The 25,277-nt window shown below is 60.1% G+C and overlaps 1 protein-coding gene across 3 annotated transcripts in view; it reads right to left on the bottom strand.

Annotated features, from left to right (window-relative positions):
* The window catches only part of ARL15 (ARF like GTPase 15), a 226,446-nt gene extending 202,195 nt beyond the window's left edge, over positions 1-24,251 (bottom strand). The window contains exons 1-3 of one of the 3 annotated variants that reach the window (XM_080682513.1): positions 24,069-24,190; positions 10,263-10,279; positions 8,035-8,091 (exon numbers count right to left, since the gene is read on the bottom strand). In XM_080682513.1, coding sequence (XP_080538639.1) covers positions 8,035-8,088 — 54 coding nt within the window. In that variant the 5' untranslated portion in view covers positions 8,089-8,091; positions 10,263-10,279; positions 24,069-24,190. Of the gene's footprint in view, positions 1-8,034; positions 8,092-10,262; positions 10,280-24,068 lie in introns of all 3 variants that reach the window. The other 2 variants (XM_080682514.1, XM_080682515.1) reach the window with 2 other exon arrangements.
* Positions 24,252-25,277: the final 1,026 nt, after the last annotated feature.

Below are 25,277 nucleotides of genomic sequence, written 5' to 3' on the forward strand. Positions count from 1 at the left end.
GGCCTGTGCTTCCCGGCCACTGTCCACACCCGGGGCCCGGGGAGACCGGAAGCGGGAATCCAGGGGCCGCTGGGGCGAAGGGCAAAGGGCGCAGGGCCATGCTCCCCCTGGGGAGACTGCCAGGTGCCCCGTCCACCCGAGACGAGTAGTGAGGGCGCACCTCCGGGTCAGGAGCCATCGGACAGCGATGTCGCCGAGCCAGACCAGCCCCCTGAGGCTAACCTCCCCTCCGACCGCGTCTCCAGCGCCACGCACCGAACGTGCCTCCTGCATTGCAGGCGCAGACACCGCACCCCGCTCCCAACCGTCGTCACGTCACGCCTACACGCCGTGGGCTCTGTCAATGCCCACGTTGGAAACAAACGGCCAATCTCTTCCATGGACCAGGGCTCTCTAACACAGAACCCGGAAAACATTACCTTTCAGCCCTGGCTGGTGTGGCTCAGTGGATAGAGCATCAGCCTGCGGACGGAAGGGTCCCTGGTTCGATTCCGGTCAAAGGCACATGCCTGGGTTGTAGGCTTGATCTCCAGTAGGGGGCATGCAGGAGGCAGCCCATCCATGATTCTCTCTCATCACTGATGTCTCTATCTCTCTCTCCCTCTCCGAAATCAATCAAAATATATTTTTTAAAAAGAAAAAAATTACTTTTTAAAAAGAAAAGCTTTTTAAAAGGAAATGACAGTCTCTCGTCACTTTGCTTTTATAGTTTTCTCCTGAAGTCACATATCACCTCCACATCCCCGACGGAATTTCCACCTTGATCTATTTTTATCTGAAAATCTTTTCCTGATCACTCTGCCATCCATGCTTCCCTGCAACTGAAATTGGCATCTCACGTTTTAAATCTTAAATATTTTTTTAGAAATTGTTCTTATGGACCGAGTTTATGAAATTATTGGTCAATAATTGTCAACACAAATAGGCAACCAATGTGGACAGACCCACTGTAACATGGAAAGTAAGTCTTTATGGAAATGTACCTCTTCCTCCTAATTATAGGACAAACGTCACACTGTAGCTTGTCAATATTATTTCCAATGGGCGGGATAATTTGAGAACATTCCTCTCCCATTTTGTTGAAAGTGAAGAACCAACAGGGATTTATCGGGTACGGGAGAGTCATCTACTTTCAAACACCAACTCGCATTTCCAAGTTCCTCTGCTCGGTGCCCTGCGGGTTTGATGCCCGGGGCCAGGCCGTCCTGTTGAGCCACAGGCGTGAGAGCGGCCACACCCTCTTCACGGCTGGGGCTGGGCTGGTGGTGAGGGACCAGTGGGCAGAGGGGATGGGACAGAAGAGAGGTGCATGCGGACATGTCTCCTCCCAGCCCCGTGCGAGCCCCGGGCCTCCTGCACGCGCTGTGCCCGGGGCGTGTGCACACCCATGTCGGCACCACTGGAGCTCCGTGCGTTCATCCAGGAGGGCGTGCTGAGCACCCGCAACCTGTCGGTCCTGGAGCGATGAGCGATGGCAGTGAACGAGGAGAAGCTCCCGCCTTCCAGGACCACGTGGCAGCGCGTCTGGGAGAAGGGCCCCGGGCCGAGCCCCCGGCCGAGCCCCAGCCAGAGCCGAGAGTCCCCCGGATGGCTGGGGCACCGTTCCTCCCGCCCAAGGCCGTGCACCCAGTCAGCCCAGGAGCAGGCCTGAGCTGCTCGAACCCGAAGGATGAGGGGACACCTCCCCTCCCCGTCCGCACCAGCACAGGGGCAGTGCGTCTCAGTGCAGATTCTCGCGTGTGGTCCATCGTTAGCGCTGCCGTGGAAATCCCCGAGCTCTCCGCAGCCAAGGCCAGCCCCTCCGCGGTCAGCATGTGTCCCTCTGCGGGCACAGTCTTATAATCAGGGGTCCTCAGACTTTTTAAACAGAGGCCCAGGTCACTGTCCCTCGGACCGTGGGAGGGCCGGACTAGAGTTTAAAAAAAAACTATGAACTAATTCCTATGCGCACTGCGGGCCCGGGACACGTCGGCTGCTAAGCAGGACAGGCAGCGGCCCCCGGCGGGCCGGATCCATGTCCTCGGCGGGCCGCATGTGGCCCACGGGCCGCAGTTTGAGGACGCCTGGTACTCTAGTGTCCCCGAGCGATGGGGCGAGTACACCACAGCCCGGATAACTTTCCATCCTTGACCAACACCAGTGAGCCCACCTGCCCAGACAGTCTCATCCCCAGGACTACACACTGCACCTCCGTCAAGAAAACAACTCCAGCCCTGGTCAGATCCTCAGTGGTGAGAGCACTGCCCCCAGGACGGCCAGGTCCCAGGTGAGATTCCCGGTCAAGGGCATGTACCGAAGTTGCAGGTTCGATCCCCAGCCCCGAGCGGGGAGGCAACCCATCGATGTGTCTCTCTCACATCGGTATTTCTTTCTCTCTCTCTGCCTCTCCCCCTCCACTCTCTCTAAAAAAAAAAAAAAAAAAAAAAAAAATCATTGGAAAAAAATATCCTCGGGGGAGGATAAACGAAAACAAACCCCGCCATCCGTGAAAGGGCGCCAGACAAATGCCTGTTCCCCGGGTGGAGGTGGAAATTTCCACCCACAGGTACTCCCTTGTCGAGGGCCCCCGCGTCACTTCAAAAGGAAATTAAAATTACTGTGAGTTCCCGAATTAAATAACTCCCCACGACGTTTCTTATCAAGAAAAAGCCTCCCACCAGCCTCCACGCTGCACTTGACGATCAGGAGAGAGCGCGCACACAAAGGCCCTTTGTGGGGAATGGCCCCGTTCCCCCCGCCGACTTCCTCCTGCTCTCTTCTCTGCTTGGCCTTTTAAAAAAAAAAAATAGGTTACCTCCAGTCAGGAGGCCAGAGCGCTCTGCTGCGCCCATGGGGTCCAGCTAATAGAGACGGCACAGTTAGACTCTCCTCTCCACTGGAGTGCCCTCGCTGTGGCCATGACCCCACGCCCCTAGCCCTGAGCGTGAAGGTGGCAGCACAGGCCACCACCTCCCGCGACAGAACACACCCGGGGCCCCGCTCCGCTCCGCCTCCAGCCGCACGCGGCCCGCCCCAGCCCGCCCGGAGAGCACGCACTGCGTGTGGGCACCGCGGTCCAGGGAAGGAAAAGACTCTAAGTTCCATCTAATCAAGATACTGCAGGTCTGAAAACACCCCAGGACTTCAGCACCCCACACGGACCTAGTGCCTGACCGCGCAGGGTGCCACCGAGCTGTCATGCGGAGATGCAGATGGCCCTGGCCGGGGTGCTCCGTGGTTAGGGCATCGGCATGGACTGAAGGGTCCCAGGTTCAATTCCCGGTCAGGGGCATGTGCCTCGGTTGCAGGTTCGACCCCCAGCCCTGGTCGGGTGCGTGTGGGAGGCAACCAATCGGTGTCTCTCTTGTGTCAATGTCTTTCTCTCTCTCTCTCTCTCACTTTCTCTCTCTCTCTCTCTCTCTCACTTTCTCTCTCTCCCTTCCTCCCTCCCTTCCACTCTCTCTAGAAATCAATGGGAAAAAATACCCTCAGGTGAGGACTAAGAAAAAGAAAGAAATACAGATGCTGTGGTAAGTGCAGGAGAGACACCCGAGGCTGTCAGTGGGGTAGTCGGTGAATTCGGGGTGAAGCCAGCACGTGTCAGCCTCAGACTCGGGTTCCTTAGGAGCTTAAAAAGCATCTGTCGGTCACACGGCGAGATACGTCAGCATCGCCTGCCCCTGCTGAGATGCTCTGCGGGTGCAACGTCGCCCACCCAAGATTCTGGGCTAACGCGTTTGGCACGAAGCTGGGCGTGAAGAAAAAATCACGGCTCGAAGCGGACAGATGCTCTGGCCTTTGCAGGCGTGTCACTGGGTAAGGACAAGGACTGTCGAGAACTGTTCTCCAGGAAGTCCCACAAGTTCACACGGAAGGTCCACCATCGGGGAGGGTGCCGGGTGCGGGCGAAGGGCTTCCGGGTCAGCCCAGGCCTGGCTCCACGCCCGTCCCTGCCGCGTGGCGAAGACATTCATGCCCACGCGCCCGCGCCGTGCAACGGGCACAAGGGCACCTCCTCTGCAAGGCCGTGGAGCCGGCGACGGCACCGACAGAGGCCCTGGCACACTCAGCCAGTCCTCAGTCCCAGTCGGGTGACAGCAGTGACCACGGTCACGGCCCTCAGAGGCCGCGGGGAACAGAGAGAGGCTGCCTCTGCCCGCCTGTCCAGGCGGAGGACTCACAGGCCGTCGAAGGCGAGAGACACAGAGCGGCTGCCGGGAGGCTCCAGGGTGCAGGAAAGGGACCCCAGAGGAGCACGGACCAGGGTCGCAGTCATGGCCGGCTTCCCGGGAGAGGTGACAGCGATCGCTCCAGGATGTGAGATCAGCACACGCAAAGGCTGCGGGGACAACAGCTCAGACGGAGCCGAAAACAGCCGTGTGTGCCCGGAGCACAGAACGCCGGGCAGGGCAGCAGGCAGTGGCAGGGCAGAGGGCAGCGGGCCGCGAGAAGGCGAATGGGTTCCGCTGGCTCCGCAGGCGCCTTACAGACCGCGTGGCCATCGGCTTTCACGGTCGGGCAGCGGCGGCTCCAAGAGCCCCCAGCGCAGACCTGCACGCAGCCCGGGGCGGCAGACCAGGGCAGGGCAGCAGGGAGGAGAGGCTGGGACGGGAGGTCAGGCCTGGGGCCGGACATGAGGAGACGGGACGGCCGGCGGGACAGCTGGGGCTGAGTCCAGGCTGTGTGGGCCCCGGATGGGCTGCTGTGCCAGTCCCCGAGGAAGGAGGCCGGGCCCCTGCAGGTCGGGGCAGAGGGAGAGAGCCGAGACGGGAGGGCCCCTCAGGGCTGCAGGCAACGGTCTGCCAGGCCCGGTCCTGACCCCAGAGGAGAGGCGCGTCTGCATTCCCGAGGGGCACGCCCGGACCAAGCAGCCTCTGTCCCGGCCGAGCCCGTTTCTAAAGCCGATTCACCAGGAAGCCAGCTCACTCCCCCGCACAGGACCCTGCTGGCACCGTTTAGTTCACATCTCACGCGTCACTACGGACCTGAGCGCATACAGGTGCGGGGGGGGGGGGGGTGAACTGTGAGGCCGTGGGCCCTGCGCTCCCTCCATCCAGGCCTCTGAGCTTCGAGTTTCGGTCACAGGGGTCAGGAAGGCGCTGGACGCTCCAGTCCCACCCCAGCCTCATCCGGCTTCCAGACCCCAGGGCCCTCCACGCTCTGCCCGACCGTTCCCTTCCTGCTGAGAGACGTGGGCAGCAGCAGGCCTGGCTCCTGGGAGGTGCCCTCTGCCCCGCGTGCCCTCACCCTGACACCGGAAGGGAGGTGCCCTCTGCCCCGCGTGCCCTCTGACCCACAGGTAACCCCAGCTGACCTCCCCCTGACACCGGAAGGGAGGTGCCCTCTGACCCACAGGTAACCCCAGCTGACCTCACCCTGACACCGGAAGGGAGGTGCCCTCTGCCCCGGGTGCCCTCACCCTGACACCGGAAGGGAGGTGCCCTCTGCCCCGCGTGCCCTCTGACCCACAGGTAACCCCAGCTGACCTCCCCCTGACACCGGAAGGGAGGTCCCCTCTGCCCTGCGTGCCCTCTGACCCGCAGGTAACCCCAGCTGACCTCCCCCTGACACCAGAAGGGAGGTGCCCTCTGACCCACAGGTAACCCCAGCTGACCTCGCCGCGGAAGGCTCAGAAGGCCCATGTCAAGGTCCATTGTCAAGTGTGGCGGGTGCCCCTCGCCAGGTCTGCGGAAGAACAGAGCGGCCATTGTCCTGCGGACTCCGGGCTGGACTTGCTCCCTCCTCCCCGACCAAAGCCCGTGAGCTGTGCTCAGACCCGCACAGGACGCCTCTGTCTCCGGCCAGGTCACTCCCGCGCCCGCCCTCACCCTCGCCGGAGGGAGCACGGCCCACGGCCCACGCGCGGGAGGAGCGTCCTCCGGGAGGGACGCCCAGTTGTAAGAGCCCTTCTCCCGCCTCGCCGCCCCCACCTGCCCCGGGCTGGCAGCCAGGGCGAGTCCCCCAGAGCACCCCGCCTTTCTCCCTGAGCCCCGGGTCCTGCCTAGAAACCGGTGCGGCTCTGTTCTCTTCCGCTTCCCCGTGAAGACCGAATAGGCATCCTCTCCTCCGTCTGGAGAGCGGGCTGGCTCCCAGCAGGGAGGGGGCGCGAGGCCGGGCGGGGCGGGGTGCACAGTCATTGACCCGCACACGCACACTCGCCTTCGACGCGGAGTCTCAGCGTGTCTGCCACACGCATATAATCCCGTCCCCTCGGGCTCATCGCAGGCTGAAGAGTCCGAGCACATGGCCCTGACCGGTTTGGCTCAGTGGATAGAGCGTCGGCCTGCGGACTGAAGGGTCCCAGGTTCGATTCCAGTCAAGGCCATGTACCTTGGTTGCGGGCACATCCCCGGTGGGGGGCATGCAGGAGGCAGCTGATTGATGTTTCTCTCTCATCGATGTTTCTAGCTCTCTCTCCCTCTCCCTTCTTCTCTGTAAAAAATCAATAAAATATATTTAAAAAAAAAAAAAAAAAGAGTCCGAGCACATGGAAGCCGCAGCCCTTCCTCCCGTGTTTCTCGGGAAGAAAGGGGCTCAGGGCGTCCCAGTGAACCCACACGGGCTCATGAGGGGGAAATCCCAGAACACTTGGACACGCTCGCTTTCCGGGGTGCAGGCAAGTATATCCCACACGCCAGCCAGTGCCTGGAGCAAGGGGGCGGTCCGAGACCAAGGACACAGCCAACCCCCGGACCCCGTGCCAGGCGAGAGGCACTGCACCACCCAACCCGAAGCCCCGGCTCCCCGACACGCACCCGGCCCGATGCCCCGGCTCCCCCAGGCGCGCCCGGCCCGAAGCCCCGGCTCCCCAACATGCACCTGGCCCGAAGCCCCGGCTCCCCGACACGCACCCGGCCCGAAGCCCCGGCTCCCCGACACGCACCCGGCCCGAAGCCCGGCTCCCCGACACGCACCCAGCCCGAAGCCCCGGCTCCCCGACACGCACCCGGCCCGAGGCCCCGGCTCCCCGACACGCACCCGGCCCGATGCCCCGGCTCCCCGACACGCACCCGGCCCGAGGCCCCGGCTCCCCGACACGCACCCGGCCCGAAGCCCCGGCTCCCCGACACGCACCCGGCCCGAGGCCCCGGCTCCCCGACACGCACCCGGCCCGATGCCCCGGCTCCCCGACACGCACCCGGCCCGATGCCCCGGCTCCCCGACACGCACCCGGCCCGAGGCCCCGGCTCCCCCACGCGGCCCGGCCCGAAGCCCCGGCTCCCCCAGGCACACCCGGCCCGAAGCCCCGGCTCCCCGACACGCACCCGGCCCGAAGCCCCGGCTCCCCCACGCACACCCGGCCCGAAGCCCCGGCTCCCCACGCGCACCCGGCATGAAGCCCCGGCTCCCCCTCGCTCCTGAGCAGGGGCTCCGCTCCGCCCGGCCGGCCTCTGGGCAGACGGCTCCGGGGCTAGCCAGCACTGCCGGGGCTTGGCAGTACCCCCACCCGCCACCCCCAGGCGGCCCGCCAGGATCTCCCCTGCCGAGAGCTGCTGTCTGGGGCGACCACATCCAAGCTCTTCTACTTCATCTACCCAGACCTACGACCCCAGCGTGAAGGTGGCGGAGTTCTGGAACGCTGCGGACATGAAACCACACGCGTGTATTCTTCCGTCACGTGGTTCACCCCGCACTGTGTTTGTGGAACGGATCGCTGGGCACGGTAGAGCTGCAGCTCCTGTATCTTACTTTCCGTTCCTGTGTTTTCGCTGCGCTATGGTACCCTGTGAATTCAAATCCCACAACTCACGGATCCAAACCGTTATGGATGGGCACCTGCGTCATTCTGACATTTCACCTTTACAAATACTTCTGTAGAGACACTCCCTGCACCTGCATAGGTCCCCCTACCATTACACAGGGCGCCTCAGAGGGGGCGCCCAGGGGTGGTTTGCCCGGGTCATAGACACGCAGCGTTGAGCTTCCTGTTCCCCCAGGGCGTGCAGGTGCCCACGCTCCCGGGCAGGGGGGACCGTCCCCGGCTGCGCGCGCTCCGTGCTCAGCTCCTCACGCACACCTCCCGACACGGGGACCGCACCCGTGTGCGTTGCTTACCGTGCGAACGCCAAGTCTACAAACAGCAAGTGAGATCTGGAGACATTCAGACATCCTCTAAAGATTAAAATGAGAATGAGGTTACCACCGAGTGAGTGTCCCCCGGCACCGACTGCCCCCCTCGTCTCGCTTCTCTCTGGGAAGAAAGGCGGCTGCCTCCTGACCCGGCCTTGTGAGCAGGTGGCCGAGCTCTCCGCCCCGCCGTTTGCAGGCCAGCTCCCTGGACCGGAAGGAACCGCGGCGCCCGCGGCCTCGGGGACCGCAGCAGCCCTGCCATTCCACAGCGCCATGGAGAGGTGCCTGCTGGGACGGCTGGATTTTGTTTGCTTTAAACCCTGTTCAAATAGCCAATGTTTCAGGATAAATTCTTTGGTTGCTAGAAATTAGTTTTATGAGCATTTTTCGTTCCGTTCAGAACAGATTATAAATATTTACAGTGCTCATAGGAAAGTACGCTTTGTAAAAGGAAAAGATGATCATAGTCCTACACTAAAGATTTCGAATGGTGCCCTAACCGGTGTGGCTCAGTGGACAGAGCGTCGGCCTGTGGACTGAAGGGTCCCGGGTTCAATTCCGGTCAAGGGCACGTACCTTGGTTGCAGGCACATCCCCAGCAGGGGGTGTGCAGGAGGCAGCTGATCGATGTTTCTCTCTCATCGATGTTTCTAACTCTCTATCCCTCTCCCTTCCTCTCTGTAAAAATCAATAAAATACACTTCAAAAAAAAAAAAAAAAGATTTCGAATGGGCGGAATTTACAGAGGACTGAGGCCCTGCTCTCAGAACCTAAACTTCAGCCCTGGACTCGGAATTCACAACTCCGCACTCCCAAAGCGAGTTCAGTTCCCGGACCTCATGTTCGCTCACAAAGCCATTCTCTCCCAACGTGATGCTGACGACTTTCTTTAAACTGGGGGGCTATTTCGGCAGGCTAACCGGCAGGCACCCTAACGTGGCACAGTCCGGCACCGCGCCTGCCGTTTCCTGCGGTCCAGGGAGGCCCCACGACGCCTCCGCCACCATCTCAGCATCCCGCGGCTGCACCCACAGAGCCCAGGAGGCTGGGGCCCAGGACCCCGATTCCCACAGCGGCGGCCCAAGGCCGCCGGGGGTGGGGACAACTGGTGAGCCTGGACGGCGTGGCTCAGTGGTTGAGCAAGAGGTTAGGGTTCGATTCCCGGTCAAGGGCACCGGCCCGGGGTGCCCGCTCGATCCCCAGTAGGGGGCGTGCAGGAGGCAGCCGGCCCATGATTCTCTCTCATCATTGATGTTTCTCTCTCTCCCTCTCCCTTCCCCTCTGAAATCAGTAAAAATATATTTTACGAAAAAGGAGTATCTCAACAAAGTGAGGTCATCAAGTAAAAAAAGATAAAATAAAGACAAGCCGTGTCTACTGGAAGTTACTGAAAGTCTTCCTCCTCACAGTCCCCACACGTTCAGGCGCCTGCTGGGATCGCCATCCCTGCCCTGCAAACCCTCACCTGCTTCTGTGTGAGTGCCTGCGGGGCCTCCCGCCTCCCCTCTAACCTCTAATCCCCACCACCCTGCCTCTGGGCACAGCCCTCGGCCGTCCCACCTCCAGCCTCACCCTAACAGTGAGGGTCTCGGAGCGGAGATCTAATGAGGGGAGCCAGGTATAAAGAGGTATCTGAGCCCGGCTGGCCTGGCTCAGTGGTTGAGTGTGGACCTATGAACCAGGAGGTCACGGCTGGATTCCCGGTCAGGGCACACGCCCAGGTTGTGGGCTCCATCCCCAGTAGGGTGTGCAGGAGGCAGCCAATCCATGACTCTCTCTCCTCATGGATGTTTCTCTTCTCTCTCCCTCTCCCTTCCTCTCTGAAACCGATAAACTATATTTTAAAAAAGAAAGGGATCTGAGAGCAAGCCAAGCTGCTCTGGTCCTGGGACAGGAACTGGTAATGCATCTCAGTGGTCAGTTCACAGAGCACCCGCGTCCCTGCAGCCGTAACGCACAGCTTGGGGTGAAAGATGGATCGCTGGCTGTTCTCAATCAAAGAGTGACTCTCAGCCCAGCTACCCCGGCCCGGAGCCTGAGCCAGCGCTCACATCCCCCCACCACCCCCCCGAGGCGGCCTGGGGGAGCTGCAGATCTACTCCAATGGGGCGGGGGGGGGGGCGCCTAACACCTGCTGAGGCAGGGACAGGGCATCACAGCGAACCCAGACAGACACGGGAGACACGCAACAGGAAGGGGACGTGACTACTTACAGTTGATGGCTGTTTCCCTAAGAAATGTCAAAGGCAAGCATGGAAATAAAGCAGAAAAGAAACTTCAACGGGATGGCAGAGAAGAAACGTGATTCACTCCGCAGCCTCAGCAAACCACCACGAGGCAGAGCAGTCAGCCCCGAGGGTGCGAAGCAGCTCCTCTTCTAAAGGAGCAGCTGCTGGGACCTCCTAGATGTCCCACCGTGCGGCACGGTCCCCGCCTGACACACAGCAAGGCTCCGGCCGAGCTCCGGCGTCTGCCCGCCGGCGGTGGGTGATGGACTGAACCGGTGAACGTAGCCCCGCCAACCTCAGAGCCGAGCCTGGGGGGAGCGCCGGGGCGGCGAGGCCGGAGGGAGGACGGAAGCGTACGGAGGCGATGCCTGGCCGATCCAGACCTTGTCCGACCCTCAGCCGGAAAGGGGGCACCGGCCCTGGTGCGCGCAGAGAAGCCTGCCAACGTGGGCGTCGTCGTAAGGAGCGGGGCAGGGGACGCGGGGAGGCCTGCGCGCTGGGTTTGGTTTTTAAGGCGGAAGAGGCCTTTTTTCGTAAGTGGGAACAGGTCTGTCTCATGAACTGGAAGCAAAAAGAATGTTCCGTCCACCGTGACGGCTGAAGCATCAGCCTTAGCATTGCCACGCCCGGCACTGACTCCCTGAAGTCTCCCGCGCCAGGTGGTAAGGGTGGCCCGAGCCGCTCAGGATTTTAGATGCCAAGCTGCAGGCAACGTGCACTCGGCGTGAGTCCCCTTCGTGGCATAACCCGAGCACCGACTGCGTGCAGGCCAGTCCGTGCGGAAACCTGCGCTGCACAGGCCTGTTCTCAGGGAGCCGGCCCTGGGGGGGGTGGGGGGCGGGGGGGGGCCGGCGCAAAAGCAACAAAGAAACCAAGTTGGACGCGGACTTGTTTCTACAAAGAAAGAGAAAAGAACAGAACGTGCAGGGAGAGAAAACCCGGGGGTGGCTACCTCTGAGAGCAGACGCACTTCCATCCCCGTCTGGCCCATGACATGTGGCCCCCAGCCTGGGGTTGTGAATAAAGCTTTATTGGAACATGGCCACATGCCTCTGCTTCCACATCACCCAGCCCTGCTTTAGGAGCGGCTGGGCAGCTGAGACAGAGACGGTGTGGCCTGCAAAGCCTGAAACACTCCCCAGCGGGGCCTCCCCAGAGAGCTGCCCCCACCCCTCACCCCGCACCCCGCACCCCGCACCCCGCTGCAGCCCGTCACCTGGAGGCTGCACAGCAGAGCCGTTTCAACGCCGCAGGCGCCAGGCGGGCAGAGAGAGCTGCCTCTGCACGGTCCAGGCGCCCACGTGGCTCAGGACGGGCCCGCTGCGTGAAGGAGCCGGACAGGAAGAGGGAGGGCCTGGGGGGGGGGATGGGGAGGGGAGGAGGGCCGTCTTCCCCCCAGCCTCATCGCACAGGCATCCTTCAGGGGATAGTCTAAAACAGCCGTGGGCAAACTACAGCCCGCGGGCCGGATCCGGCCCTTTCGGCTGTTCTATCCGGCCCGCGGAGCCGAAAGAGCGGAGGGTTCTCTTGCTCTCCCCTCCACTCCTTTACTTTGAATTTATATTAGTTCACACAAACACTCCATCCATGCTTTGGTTCCGGCCCTCCGGTCCAGTGTAAGAACCCATTGTGGCCCTCGAGTCAAAAAGTTTGCCCACCCCCAGTCTAAAAGCTCCCGGATTCCTTTCTTGCGGAAGCTGGGGATCTGAGCACTGGGCTGCCCACCGAATTAAAGCCAGGGGCCCAGGGGCCCTGCGATGCATTCCAAGTGAAGGAACACGATGGAAAGGTCGCTTCTAAACCACGTCCTTGTGAGCCGTGAGCCCCCGGGAAGCGCTCCCCACGCCCCCTGGGAAGAGCCCTCTGCTGTCACTGCTGACCTCTCCTCGCTGACCTCTCCCTGCTGACCTCTCACCGCTGACCTCTCCCCACTGACCTCTCCCCGCTGACCTCTCCCCGCTGGCCTCTCACCGCTGACCTCTCCCCGCTGACCTCTCCCCGCTGACCTCACCCCGCTGACCTCTCCCCGCTGACCTCTCCCCGCTGACCTCTCCCTGCGATGGCAAAAAGCAGGGGAGACACGGTCTCGCCTCACACACTCTGGGTTTGAAAAGAGAAGAACCGCTTTCAACAACCACCCGTGAGCCGTCAAACCGTGACCCCTCTCTCCGTGTTCCCTTCGCCGTCATGCGTGTTTCACGTCGGCTCGCTCAGGGCCACGTGTTCCTAAGGAGTGAGGCTGCGCACGCCTTCCCCCACAGCCCTGTGTCCCGCCAGCTCCCTCCCGTCCACCTGTGCTCTCCTTTGCTAAAAGAGCAGGTGTAGGAGTTTTAGAAACAGCGCCTGGAGGTCCATTCCGAGCACGGAGTCAAGGGAACGTCGGACCACGCCTGCCTCGCCGGACGATCGCAATGACATGAAGCTCACATACGCGGTGAGGCAGAAAGCGTTAAGCGCTCAGAACGTGAGAACCGGAAACTGCTCCCTGTGGGAGCTGCCCAAGACGGCCAGTCCCGCCAGGCCTGCCCCCCGAAGGAAGACACGCGGGGAGAAGCTAACGCGTCGCTGGCGCCGGAATCCAGGTCCTTCCCGTCAGGCCAGGTGGGCAGGGGCCCTGAGACCAGCAGGAAACAGAGGAAGCCCCGGAGGTGGCAGCTTGTCCTGCCCGAGGACCAGGTCCCCCCGGAACCCAACCATCAGGGAAGACGGCGCTGCACTAAGAGAAACGGTGAGTGACACGGACGCACGGCGCCTCCCGCACGATGGGGAGCAGCAAACCCGATCTCCGCAGGCGGTTCCGGGCCGGCACGCACCTTCCCCACGGCTCAGCGCTCCGTGCTCCGTGCTCCGTGCTCCACAGCACGCGGCCGGCGGGAAGCAGCCAGGGGGCCAGGGAGCCGCCACCTGCCACCAGCCGGGGACGTTCTCAGAGACACAAACCTGCCTTTCAAGCTGTTCAGTCCCAACAGAAGAGACGCTGAGCCTTCCCAACCCCATCCGACCCCAGGCCGGACCTGGGGAGCTTGCCCACTGTCACAGCCACGCTGGCCACGGCACCAGGCAGCTGGGCCACGGGGACTCGGGCACACCCGGGGCGGCCGCGATCTTGACCCCGGTTCCCGGCGGTGTGGGCGGCGGGGCAGGAAGGGCTGAGGGTGGGCGCTGGAAAAATGAACGGAATCGGGGGACGCTCTGTGCCAACAACAGCCCTGAGCCCTGTTTTCCGTCCGAGTCCCCGTCCAACCAGAGGAAACGCGTCCACGGCGGTTACGGTCCCAGGGCCTGGGCAGAGCCCGTGCTGCACACGGAGGTGGCTGTCCACATCACCGGTGTCCCCGGGGCCCACGGCAGCGCCGGGCCCTGAGGCTCACAGGGAACAGTGTCTGTGTGGACCACGGGAGGTCATGTGAAGGCAGCCTTGTGATGTCCCAGAGCCAGAGTGGACCGGAACACAGCTGTGCCAGGAGGGGAGACGATGGAGAAAAAGCGTAAGACGTCTGAAATCATCTAGCCCAGTGGTCGGCACACGCCTTCGTCCACAGAGTCCCATAGCAACAGTACGACGACGGACATTTCTCTGGAGAGCCACATTTTTTAAACTTAAACTTCTTCTAACACCACTTTTTCAAAACAGACTCGCCCAGGCCGTGGTATTTTGTGGAAGAGCCACACTCCAGGGGACAAAGAGCCGCAGTTTGCCGACCACGGGTCTAATCGATCCCATCTTCCCTACAGGTGGCATTCATTCCGGAGCCAGGGACTGGGCTGCCCAGCGCCCCCCCTCGTCGGCGGCGGGGCCAGAAACACGGTCGAGTCACGTGAGTCCCCCGGGACCTCCGAGCTCGTCGGAATTGTCAAACGAATCCCACCACTGGACAGCGTAGGATTTCAGGATGCAGTCAAGTCATTTCTCCAAAAGAAGAAGAGCTCCCCTTGATTCTCCTGCGGGGCATCGGAGGCAGCCCTGGAGCTTCCGATGTTCTGGACTCAGAGGGTCCATAAGAGCCCCCCGACCACACATACAGCGGCTGAGGGTGAAGGGACCGGGACTCGCTGACGCCCGGGAGGCGGTCTCACCGGCGCCACCACTTTGCAAACACGGGTCACGGTGTTTCACAAGCCCAAACATGCGCACACGCTGTGAGCCCAGATCCCACGCCACCAGCACGAGTGGGTGCTTTCCCACCCAAACCGTGTACACGATTGTCCACAGCGGCTTCCTTCCCACACCCACGCATGACCGAAGGGGAAGGTGAGTCCCGGTGTATTCACGCCGTGGCCCACGGCGGCCTGGCCGGGGGGGCCGTTGGCTGAACATCGTCCTCGCACTGGAAGGTCACAGGTTTGATTCTTGGTCAGGACGCACGCCCAGGCTACGGGTTCGGTCCCCGGTCAGGGCGCGTACAGGAGGCAGCCGATGGATGTCTCTCTCTCGCATCAATGTCTCTCTCTCTGCTCCCCCCTCTCCCTCTCCCCTCCTCTCTCTCTAAAAAGTCAGTACGAAAAGCAGCACAATACTGAACTATTACAAAAAAGAACCAACGGCCTAGCCAGCGTGGCTCAGGGGTAGAGCGCAGACCTAGGAACCAGGAGGTCACAGTTCGATTCCCGGTCAGGGCACAGGCCCGGGTGGCGGGCTCGATCCCCAGTGGGGGGCGTGCAGGAGGCAGGCGATCCATGATTCTCTCTCATCATTGATGTTTCTCTCTATCCTTATCCCTTCCTCTCTGAAATCAGTAAAAATATATCTTAAAATAATAATAATAAAAACGGTTTTTAAAATGCATGTTAAAGTTTTTTTATGAGATTACCAGATCACTTACTAGTCATAAATGCCACCTAAAAAAAGGTCTTTGGCCTGGCCGGTGTGGCTCAGTGGTTAGAGGACTTGATTCCCAATCCAGGGCACGTGGTACGGGCAGGTGCAGGAGGGGAGGCAAGCAACCAGCGTCTCTCTCTATTCCACACCCCCAACACCTCCCTCCTTTCCACTCTCTAGAAATCAATAAAAAATACCCTCTGGTGAGGATTTTTTTTAAAAGTCTCTGAATCAGATCAGGGAAAAAAGGAGGAAATAAAAATTAATAGTAAAATTAACTTTCACATCCAGAAAGAAAATATTTTCTTTCTTGAGACCAGAAAATACCGGTAAACTGCAGAACAGACAAAAAGGAAAATTCCAGACACTCTGGCCATTGTCCCAGACCAGGGACAACTTTTAAACGCCCAGCTCTTAAAACGTACAAGAAAGAATGTGTTTCTACATAGGTTTAGTCAGATTGTTCCACAGAGATTGTATGCTGCCATTTCTTCTGGAAAGACGCAAAATCCCCAAAGCGTGGCTGACGGGGCGGGGCGGGGGGGCGGGGCGGGAAGGTCACCCCTCTGCCGAGGCCACTCTATGGAGTCACCGGGTCGCAGGGAAGCCTGGCAGATATCAGTATGGAAATGGCAGTGTCATTACGCTTATTTTTTTATTGATTGACTTGAGAGGGAGGGCGAGGCAGAGAGAAACAGAGAAACATCCATGTGTGGTCCCACTTACTCACGCACTCATTCGCTGACGCCTGTACGTGCCCTGACGAGGGGTCGAACCCGCAACCTTGGCGTGTCGGGACGACGCTCTACCCACCTGCGGTCCTCCGAGGGCCAGCTGTGTGGTGAGATCAAAAGCACTTCACAGTCTGCTCCTTAGAGCGAATCCTCGCAGAGGCTCTGATGCTGCCTGGATCGGACAAGGAGGAGCTGTGGCTCGGGGGGACTCCTCTGAGACCCGGCTGCAGGGCTGGGGTTCAGAAAGAAGTGCGTTCTACACACACAGCCACAGGCAGGCACTGCCCTCAGCCACCACAAGTTCTCACTCACGTGAGCAATACCAAGGGCTTTAAAATACAGTACCTCTGGACCCTGCAAATCCACTTCCAGCACGGGACCCTACAGCAACAACACGCCAAAGGATTCAAACCCCGCGTGCGCTGGCCCCCTCCCAGAGTCACACCCCGCAGATGCAGAGTGAAAGCTGCGTCATAAAAACACGCATCGAACTTTGACCCCCTTTCCAAATTTCCTTGGCACCGGCACCACTTTCTGTAGTGAGACTACAGGACCGGAGGACGCGGGCCCCTGTCACACTGGCTGGCCGAAGCGCCCCAAAGAGCTTATGGGGGGCGGGGTGGGGGGGGGGCAGTCACAGCAGAGCTATTGGTAACAGCCCCAAATCGCAGCAAACAGCAAACACAAAACAGTCAACGAGGCGATTCGTTAGGAAAAGCAGAAAACGAATGCTGTGGAAGAGACGCTGTTAGTTCGTAAGTGTGAAAAGGTTACAAAAGTGTATCTTCGCCACGATGCTGGGTTAAAAAATGTTCAGCTCGTCTCTGCGGGCTGCTAGAGTGCAGGTATTTTTCCCAGGATGCTTTGCTATGCTTTCTAAATTTCCTTCACTAAGCTTTGACTTAATGTTTTAACCTTTATTGTTGAAAGTATTACATATGTCTCCTCTTTTCCCCCATTGGCCCCCTCCAGCCCATCCCCACCCCAGGCCTTCACCACCCTATTATTTGTGTCCATGGGGTATGCATATCTTCTATATATATAAAAGGCTAATATGCAAAGCGTCCCCTTGGGAGTTCGACCGGGAGACCGGGAGTTCAATCACTCGCTATGATGTGAGCTGACCACCAGGGGGCGGCGCGGAACAAAGGAAGGCCCCAGCCAGCAGCCGGAAGGCCCCGATCGGCCCTGATGGCCGGCCAGGCCTAGGGACCTACCCGTGCACGGATTTCATGCACCGGGCCTCTAGTATTATATGATTCTTTGGTTGATCACCTCCCACCCACCCACCCTCCCCTGCCTTCCCTCTGAGATTCCACGTAAGTTTTCACTTTAACAATAGTCAACCTGTTACCAAAATAATCTCAGGCCTTACATGGGCAAGAATATATATGCGTACACCTGTGTCCATGTGATCACAAAATGATTGCTATAAACTGCAAAGCAAGCTGGTGAATCATAAGACAAAAATGCGTGTAATAAAATCTCATTAAACAACGGACGTGCTTCCCCGTAGAGAACTGAAAACAAGTAAACACACCACAACCGTTCTCCACGGTGACTCCTCCCAGCACCCAGGTGAGGGCTCCACGGGAAGCCAGGGGCACATGCAAGCACCGAGGCACACGCAGCCGCACCTGCTCATCGCAGCAGCTCCAGGGACATAAAGCACGTTTCAACACACGTGTGAAGCGACAGCCACGAACGGGAGCCAGTTGTCCCCACGGGGGGGGGGGGGGGGCGGGGGGGTGCGGGGAGAGACGGCGGCGTCAGGCTTCAGCCGCAGCCTCAACCTTCTTTCCCTTTGTCAAGAACATCCGTTTTGAAGTAAAAATGGCAAAATGTTAACAACGGTCCGATCAGGGAGGCCGGTACACAGACGTGTGTTCCGTTACTTTCTTTACTTTTCTAAACACGAGGATTCAGAATACTTGCATTTATTAAAAATCAAACTTCGGGCCCAGCCAGTGTGGCTCAGCTGCTGAGCACTGACCTATAAACCAGGAGGTCACTGAGGCGGCTGATCAATGGTTCTCTCTCATCACTGATGTTTCCATCTCTCTCTCCCTCTCCCTTCCTCTCTGAAATAAATTAAAAAATACATTTTTTTAAAAAAGAAACAGAGATCAGCCACCTCCTGCACGCCCCCCACTGGGAATCAAGCCCACAATCCGGGCACGTGCCCTGCGTGGGGATGGAACCATCACCTCCTGGTTCCTAGGTCGATGCTCAGCCCGAGCCCGCCGGCCGGGTGATGCCAGCGTCTTGACTTGGGCACCACAAGTCAGAACCGGCCACGTAAGGCGCCCAGTGCCAAACAAAAATGTTGGCAAAGGACCAAAAATGAAAACTGTCCAGAGCCAGGGGTCCCCAAACGTTTCAAACGGGGGGCCAGTTCCCTGTCCCTCAGACCGTGGGAGGGCCGGACTATAGTTTAAAAAAAAAACTATGAACAAATTCCTATGCGCACTGCGGGCCCGGGACGCGTCGGCTGCTAAGCAGGACAGGCAGCGGCCCCCGGCGGGCCGGATCCATGTCCTCGGCGGCCGCCTGTGGCCCGCGGGCCGTAGTTTGAGGACCCCTGGTCCAGACGGTAACCGCAGAGCATTCAGCGGCGCACAGCCCCGGGCCACGTGCCCCCGGCCTCGTGGGCAGTAAGCGTGTCAACACGTCCCAGACGCTCGGAAACGAGGGTCCACGAGAACTGGCCTGGGACGCCCCCAAAGCCGAAGCATCCGGGGAGGGGCCAGGCGAGGGGCAGAGCAGAACCACCGGGGGCTCAGCGCCAAGGCAGAGCCCACCACAGCCCAGCTGGTGGCAGTTCCGGGACGTCCAGCTCCGGGTCCCCACCAAGCAGGCACCCCGCCGGCCCTCACCGCTCCTTCTCCCCGTCTACCTCGGGGCGGCCCTTTCTAAAGCCCGGCGGTCACGGGCCTGTGCCTACGGACCTCCGCCAGCGAAAGGCAATGGGGCGGGTCTGCGGGGACGGCCTTGCCCGCGGCTCTGGGGAAAGGAGCGGAGGGACAGACGGCGGTCTCAGCGGCGTGGCCACAGGAACCCAGCGCCGGGGGGGGGGGGCCGGAGCCTGACCCTGAAGTCCTGCCAGCGGCTAACAGGGCTGCCTGGAAACCATGGGTGGCCACGGGGTGGGACGTCAGACGCTGAAGGTCAGCGAGTGACCGTGTGGACGTGGGGGCGGGAGGCTGGGACGCAGCAGTGCTTCCAAGCAGCCCGTCCTGCGGTCCCTCGGCAGGGCCAAGGCCTGGACGCGTGGGAACAGCAGCGGGCGGTTCGGGGGCCCTGGCTCCTCACGCTGTGCCTGGGAAGCCGCACGGCATTGACGTGAAACACACTGTCCGTTTCACCCGCACCCCATCTGCGTGAACACCAGTGGGAGGAGGGGGGAGGGAGGGCTGGGGCCGCAAGCCCAGGGCGACCCGTGTGAGCCTGGGGGCGACACGCCCCCCTGGGCCTCGGCTGAACGCCCCGGTGTGTGGCACACAGCAAGCGCGCGCTGGTTTTACCCGCAAAGCTCTATGCTCCGCACCCACCCCGCTGCCAGCCAGCACCAGGCTGGGTGCCCTTCACCACACGGGCTCCTGGAGGCACGAACCGTGTCCCGTGTGTCCTCTCCGCACTCACACTCGAGACGGGAGGAACCCGGGGTGTGTCAAGGTTGCGGGCTCCATCCAGGGTCAGGGTGCATACAGGAAACCACCAACGAATGCATGAAGGAGCGACAGCCGTGGTCCAGGTGGCTAGGTTGGTTAGAGCGTCATCCATCCTGTAAACTGAAGGGTCTCGGGTTCGATTCCCAGGCAGGGCACATGCCCAGGTAGCGGGTTCCAGCCTTGGTTAGGGTGCGTGAGAGAGGCAACCATTCAATGTTTCTCCTCACATTGATGTCTCTCTCTCTCTCCCTCTCTCTCTCTCTCTCCCCCTCTCTCTCTTCTTCTCTCTCTTTAAAATCAATAAAGACATACCCTCGGGTGAGGGTTTTTTTAAAAGTGAAACAACAAATCGATGTGTCTTTCTCTCTCCCCCCCCTCTCTCTCTCCCCCTCTCTCTCTCCCCCTCTCTCTCTTCTTCTCTCTCTTTAAAATCAATAAAGACATATCCTCGGATGAGGGTTTTTTAAAAAGTGAAACAAATCGATGTGTCTCTTTCTCTCTCTCCCACTCCCTTCCTCTTTCAAAAAAATCAATTTAAAAAAAATTTTTGTAATTAAAAAAAAAAAAGGAAGACTGGAGGGACCCAAGCCAGAGAAGGGAGCTGGCACCTTTAACGAGGCCCCTGCCCGATGGTATGGACGCTCTTCAAGCCTTTCCCCAGCAGAGTCCACCGACAGGAGATGTGCATATCGCGTTCCCGTTATGTTCACCTTGTTATGTATCAGCAGAGGAATCTTTACGTGACTGACTAATCCAGCTAAGACTAAAAGGTGTTCGGCCTGTGCTGTTATTTTACGTCAAGGTGACCACAGTGGGAACAGACACCTAGTCATGTTCACGGTCACTCGGAGCTGAAAACAGCACGCTTCTAAGACAGGTGAGCCGCAGGCGAAATCACACGTGTGCCTCCCAGCTGCGTGCGCGCGGGCTGACGGACAGCCTCCGCCTCGGTGCCCGGTCCCGCTGTGTACGACACAGAGTTCTCTTCTGGGTTAGCTAGCTGGTTTTCATCCTGCCAGTGGCGATGGACTTGAACTACTTCCGGTCAGGTGAGCTTCCCCCTCACACGTAAGTTTTTATATGGAATGCCAGGTACTGCCTGTGACCGAGAACCCAGGCCGGGTTCGCCCGTCTCCACCAGGAAGGAAGCTAGAACCCGGACCTCGCTAATCCCAAGCGCAGTGGCCACTGGCTGACAAGGAGCCCCCGAGACTCTCCATGCGGGGAGCGGTCCCATTGTCCCGCCTCCCTCCGCAGTCGAGTTCACAGTAAAACAAATGAAGGGAGAGGGAAGCCCATCAGAAGGCCCAGGGCACAGCACAAGCGCCCTCCCCCGCCCCCTGCCTTATCCAACCTGTCCCCAGAGGGCACACCCCACAGCCCCCCACAGCCACGGTCACCCCGTCAGGCGCTCATCCCTGGTGACTGCCAGGGCCATGCACAAGGCGGGGGCTCCAGGAACCCTTGTCGGGTGGATTCATAAGCTCAGAATGTGGTTTTACTTTCATAGGTGGTCACCGATCCGCAAGAGTCTTCCGATTTCCTGCTGACGGATGAGCACCTGCACCTGCTAATTTGCAAGGCGGCCTCGGGTGCACCCCGAGCAGGCACAGCCGCTCCGCAGGAGGCGGCGTCGGCAAGGCCATCACGGCGCACCCCCTTCCCCGTCTTACATCTGAAAAGCAAGCAACGTGCTGTTTCTGAGTTCTTTCCCTCCGTTATCTCATTTAACCCTGACGGGCAGGCCGGAACCCCAGCACGCGTCACGGCTGCTGTTTTGATGGTCCCCCCCCCAGTCTTCTCTCGCCTTCTTCGCACATGGCCTCGCGTGTCCTGCTTGTCGGGAGAGAGAGAGAGGCTGGTCCCACCTGTTGGAACGGCAGCAACCTCTTTACCCCCAGACGTGACAGGTCTGAACGGGGCCTGGACGCCCGTCGTGAACGTGGGGCGCAGGTGGATGGCCGCCCGGGGCAGAGCCCCTCATCACCTAGAAAACTGAGCTGCTCCTGTTTCCACTGCCGCCCGGACTGCGCAAACCCTATCCCGATAGTCATCGGCGAAGGGAAGCGGCTACATTCTGGCTACATGCTGCATTCCCCGGAACAAAACACCGAATCCAAACAGATTCTATCTCGCCTCCGCGAGCAGCTGGTGAGGAAAGCGCCCGAGCCTCACGCTCACTCAACTCGGCAACCACGCTGGGCGATACATTTTATCTGGGATTAGCCAACCACCACTTTCTCCTTGAACTGAAACCAACAGAAACCTTGTCTTACATATGCGGGCACTGTCCCTGTCCCTGTAACTTAGAACATTCCTGGAAGTTAAGAAATCAAAAGCAACTCCTGAAACCAGAGAGCGTCACCATCTGCTTTCACATCCGCGATCTCGTTGAAGACAATTAAAAATGGCACTTCCATCTCTCTCTCTCAGTTCTCTTCCTCCCCACTCTCCTCCGATAAGAAAGGGTCAGTGCCTCCCGCCCCACAAACAATGGGCCGTTCACACACAGCTCCCCCTCCAGCGTCCAGCAGCAACAGGAAGTCACTCGCGCACTCTGGCTGGCGGCTCTGCTGGTGGGATCATCATCCCAGGCCCCGAAAGGTCGCTGGTTCGATTCCCAGTCAGGGTTGCAGACTCCATCCCAGCAGAAGGCAGCCAGTTGATGTTTCTCTCTCTCCCCCCGTCTCCCTTGCTCTCTCTCTGAAAAAAAATCAATAAAAAATAGTGTGGGGTTTTTTTTTAAAGAAAATCAAACATCTACTAAAAAAGAAAAGTGACGATACGATGGCACACACATTATTTGTGTCTGTGCGCAGATAGGGTGCTGACGCTGGCCCACGCGCTCAGCAGACCCGCAAGGCTCAGGCTCGGAATGAGAGAAGCAATTTTTCCCTGGAGGACGGTCAAAGAACTTGGGACCTGATGAATTTTGAAAACAGGATCCCCGATACGGTCAACAAAACTGACTTGCATTCTTCAGGAACTGGTTTGTACCTGGACGCCACAGAAATTCTGTCTGTGAGAACGAGTCGTTCTGACGGCAGTGAGAAGGGAGCGAGCGAGCCTTTTCTCCGCGAGGACCAGCAAAAAGTAAACGCAAAACACCACGGCCAGACGTTTGTTCGTTTTGCCTTTTCAGTACAGCTTCGGCGGACTTAATGGTTTTGTGTGCTTTTTAAAGACTGAAATCTTTTCTTTAATGTATTTTTATTGATTTCAGAGAGGAAGCAAGAGAGAAAGAGAGAGAGACATCAATGATGAGAGAGAATCATTGATGGGGCCACCTCCTACATCCCTCACGTTGGGGATCAGGCCTGCAACCCGGTTCATAGGTAGACGCTCAACCACTGAGTCACACCCGCCGGACAACCCAAGTTTTCTTCTTCTTTTCCCCCCAAATGCTTCGGTGGGTCTGACACCTCAGAGACAGCTGTAGAGTGCCATGTGGAGTGTGAACTCGCCCATAATGAAGCGCACAGGCCCCTTCACCGGCTCCAGGGGTAGGGGGCAAACGCGCCTTTGTCGCCCAGAGAGAGGGAGCTAGTGGCATCAGCAAAGGAACCACAAACGGCATTTGAACTCAGAGCATTCTCCTCTCTCCAGGAGCTGCCAGCTTCCCACGGCTCCGGAGGCGTAGGGCTTCGGGGGAGCCTCTGTCTCCTTCCCTAGACTAAGCCACATCCAAAGCACCAGCACCCACCCCGCCTGCCCCGCGTTCCCGGTCCGGAGAGCATCCGCGGCCTTTGTCCGCGCAGCACAAGCGTAATCCCTAGAAGGCCCATCGACCATGCACAAGCCACGGCATTTGTCCATCCGGATGACAGGAGGGTCACCGCGTCCGACCACCTGCACCTCGCATGGGCCATAGGGTTCGGCTCCCAAGGCCAACGCCTGGTGACCTAACAGGGCCAAACCCGGCCCCCGTCCATCAGAACGCCCGGCGCCCAGACCTGCAGCTCAGGGCAGTCTGAGGTCTGGAACAATGCAAGGTGCCCGCACGATCGCCCCCCCACACACACACCCACGTCCATTGTTAGCGGTGTGCGCGCCAGCGCCGGGCGGCCACTTCGCACCTGAACTTCGGGGCCAGCCTGGCCTAGGCGCTCAGCGGGGGCCAGGCGGGCGCACAGGTGAGCGGCGCGCACGGGCGGGACCGCGGCGGCAGCGCCGTCCCCCGCCGCCCCGGCCGGCGGCGGCTGCAGGCGGGTCGGCCCGGCTGCTTTATGTGCTTTTAAAGCCTCGCCGCGACCCAGGTCACCGCTTTAGAGATCTAATCACAGCAAATGAGCGGCTGCCGGGCACTTAGGGAGCCATTCGGGTTATGGCTGTTTAATGGGACCTGGAGTCGCGCTGCAGGAGCGCGCAGGGGACGCGGCGGCCCTGCGCCCCCGCCCCGCGGCCTCACCTGTCAGCTCCGCCCCGAACCCCCGCCCCGCGCAGCCCCCGGGCCCGGCCGCAGCGGGAGAGGGCCCCCCGGCATCGCGTCCCGGGAAGGAGCGGGACTGTCCCAGGCGGGACCCCGCGCGCCGGGTCCGCCGGGCGACGCGCCCCGCCCCGCACCTACCAGATAATCCATGTACAGAAGCGCTCAGGTACGCGGGGATCAGGCATCCGGCGCCCACAGCATCCGGATCGGCTCCGAACCCGGAAAAAAGAGCGACTGGGCTGGGAGCGAGCAGCCCCTGCAAAGCCAGCGACGCGAAAACTGCCGAGCGCCGCCGAGCAGCCGAGGCACCCGGGGCGCGGCGATTGGCCGGGGGGGGGGCGGGCCTCGGGAACGCCGCGCGCTGATTGGCTGCGGCGCCTATAAAAGGCAGGCCTCTGCGGAGAAGCGCGGGAGAGGCCGGCCCAGGTTCCCCGGGAGGGCGTGGCGTGGGGCGGGGCGGGCGGGGAGCGGGGCGGGGCGGGAGCTGGGGCGGTGCAGGCGGAAGGGCGGGCGGCGGAGGCGGAAAATCGGCCACGGGGCTGTGCGCTCCCGGAGCTTCCTCCTGGCCTAGATGGGCGCCAGCTGGGCTCCAGGCCGCGCTGGTGGGGTCCCCGCCCACCCCCAGCGGGAAGCCAGCGCCCGAGGAGCCCCTCTTCCCAGCGATTCCCGCAGGATCTGGCCGAGCCCGGCTGGGACTGTCCACGGTGGGACGCTGCCCAGGCAGGGGCGCCAGCCAATGTGCCTGGGGGTGCAGGGAGGCCCCCCCCCCATCAGATGGTTATAGAATAGTAAGAGCCAGGAAAATTCCAGGACAAGCTGACAGCAGTTTTGCAGCCACCTAGTAAGTCCCATCTTCCCTACACCAAGGAGACGGGAGCAAATGCTTTGTACTTCTCCCCAACCAGAGGGTAAGCCGCTTAAATCACCCAACTTAGGGAGAAGAGAACAGAAATCCATTAAGTGCCATTTGCCAGCCACACCCAAGGACAGGCAAATTAAGAGAATAAATCTCATTTTGGCACATCAGCAAAAAAACGGATGAATAGTCCATTGATTCACCCCTAAGACCTCCCCTAAACACCCAGCCCTTTAAACCCTGAAAAGGAAGGGGGCAGGTGCCCTCCCTCCAGGGAGCACGCCCTTGCCATTCCCTTCCCGCAGGCATCTCCTAAGGGGTGGGCAAACTTTTTGACTCGAGGGCCGCAGTGGGTTCTTAAACTGGACCGGAGGGCCGGAACAAAAGCATGGACGGAGTGTTTGTGTGAACTAATATAAATTCAAAGTAAAGGAGCGGAGGGGAGAGCAAGAGAACCCTCCGCTCTTTCGGCTCCGTGGGCCGGATAGAAC

This window comes from Plecotus auritus (genome assembly GCF_963455305.1).
Source record: "Plecotus auritus genome assembly, chromosome: 7".
Lineage (NCBI taxonomy): Eukaryota > Metazoa > Chordata > Mammalia > Chiroptera > Vespertilionidae > Plecotus > Plecotus auritus.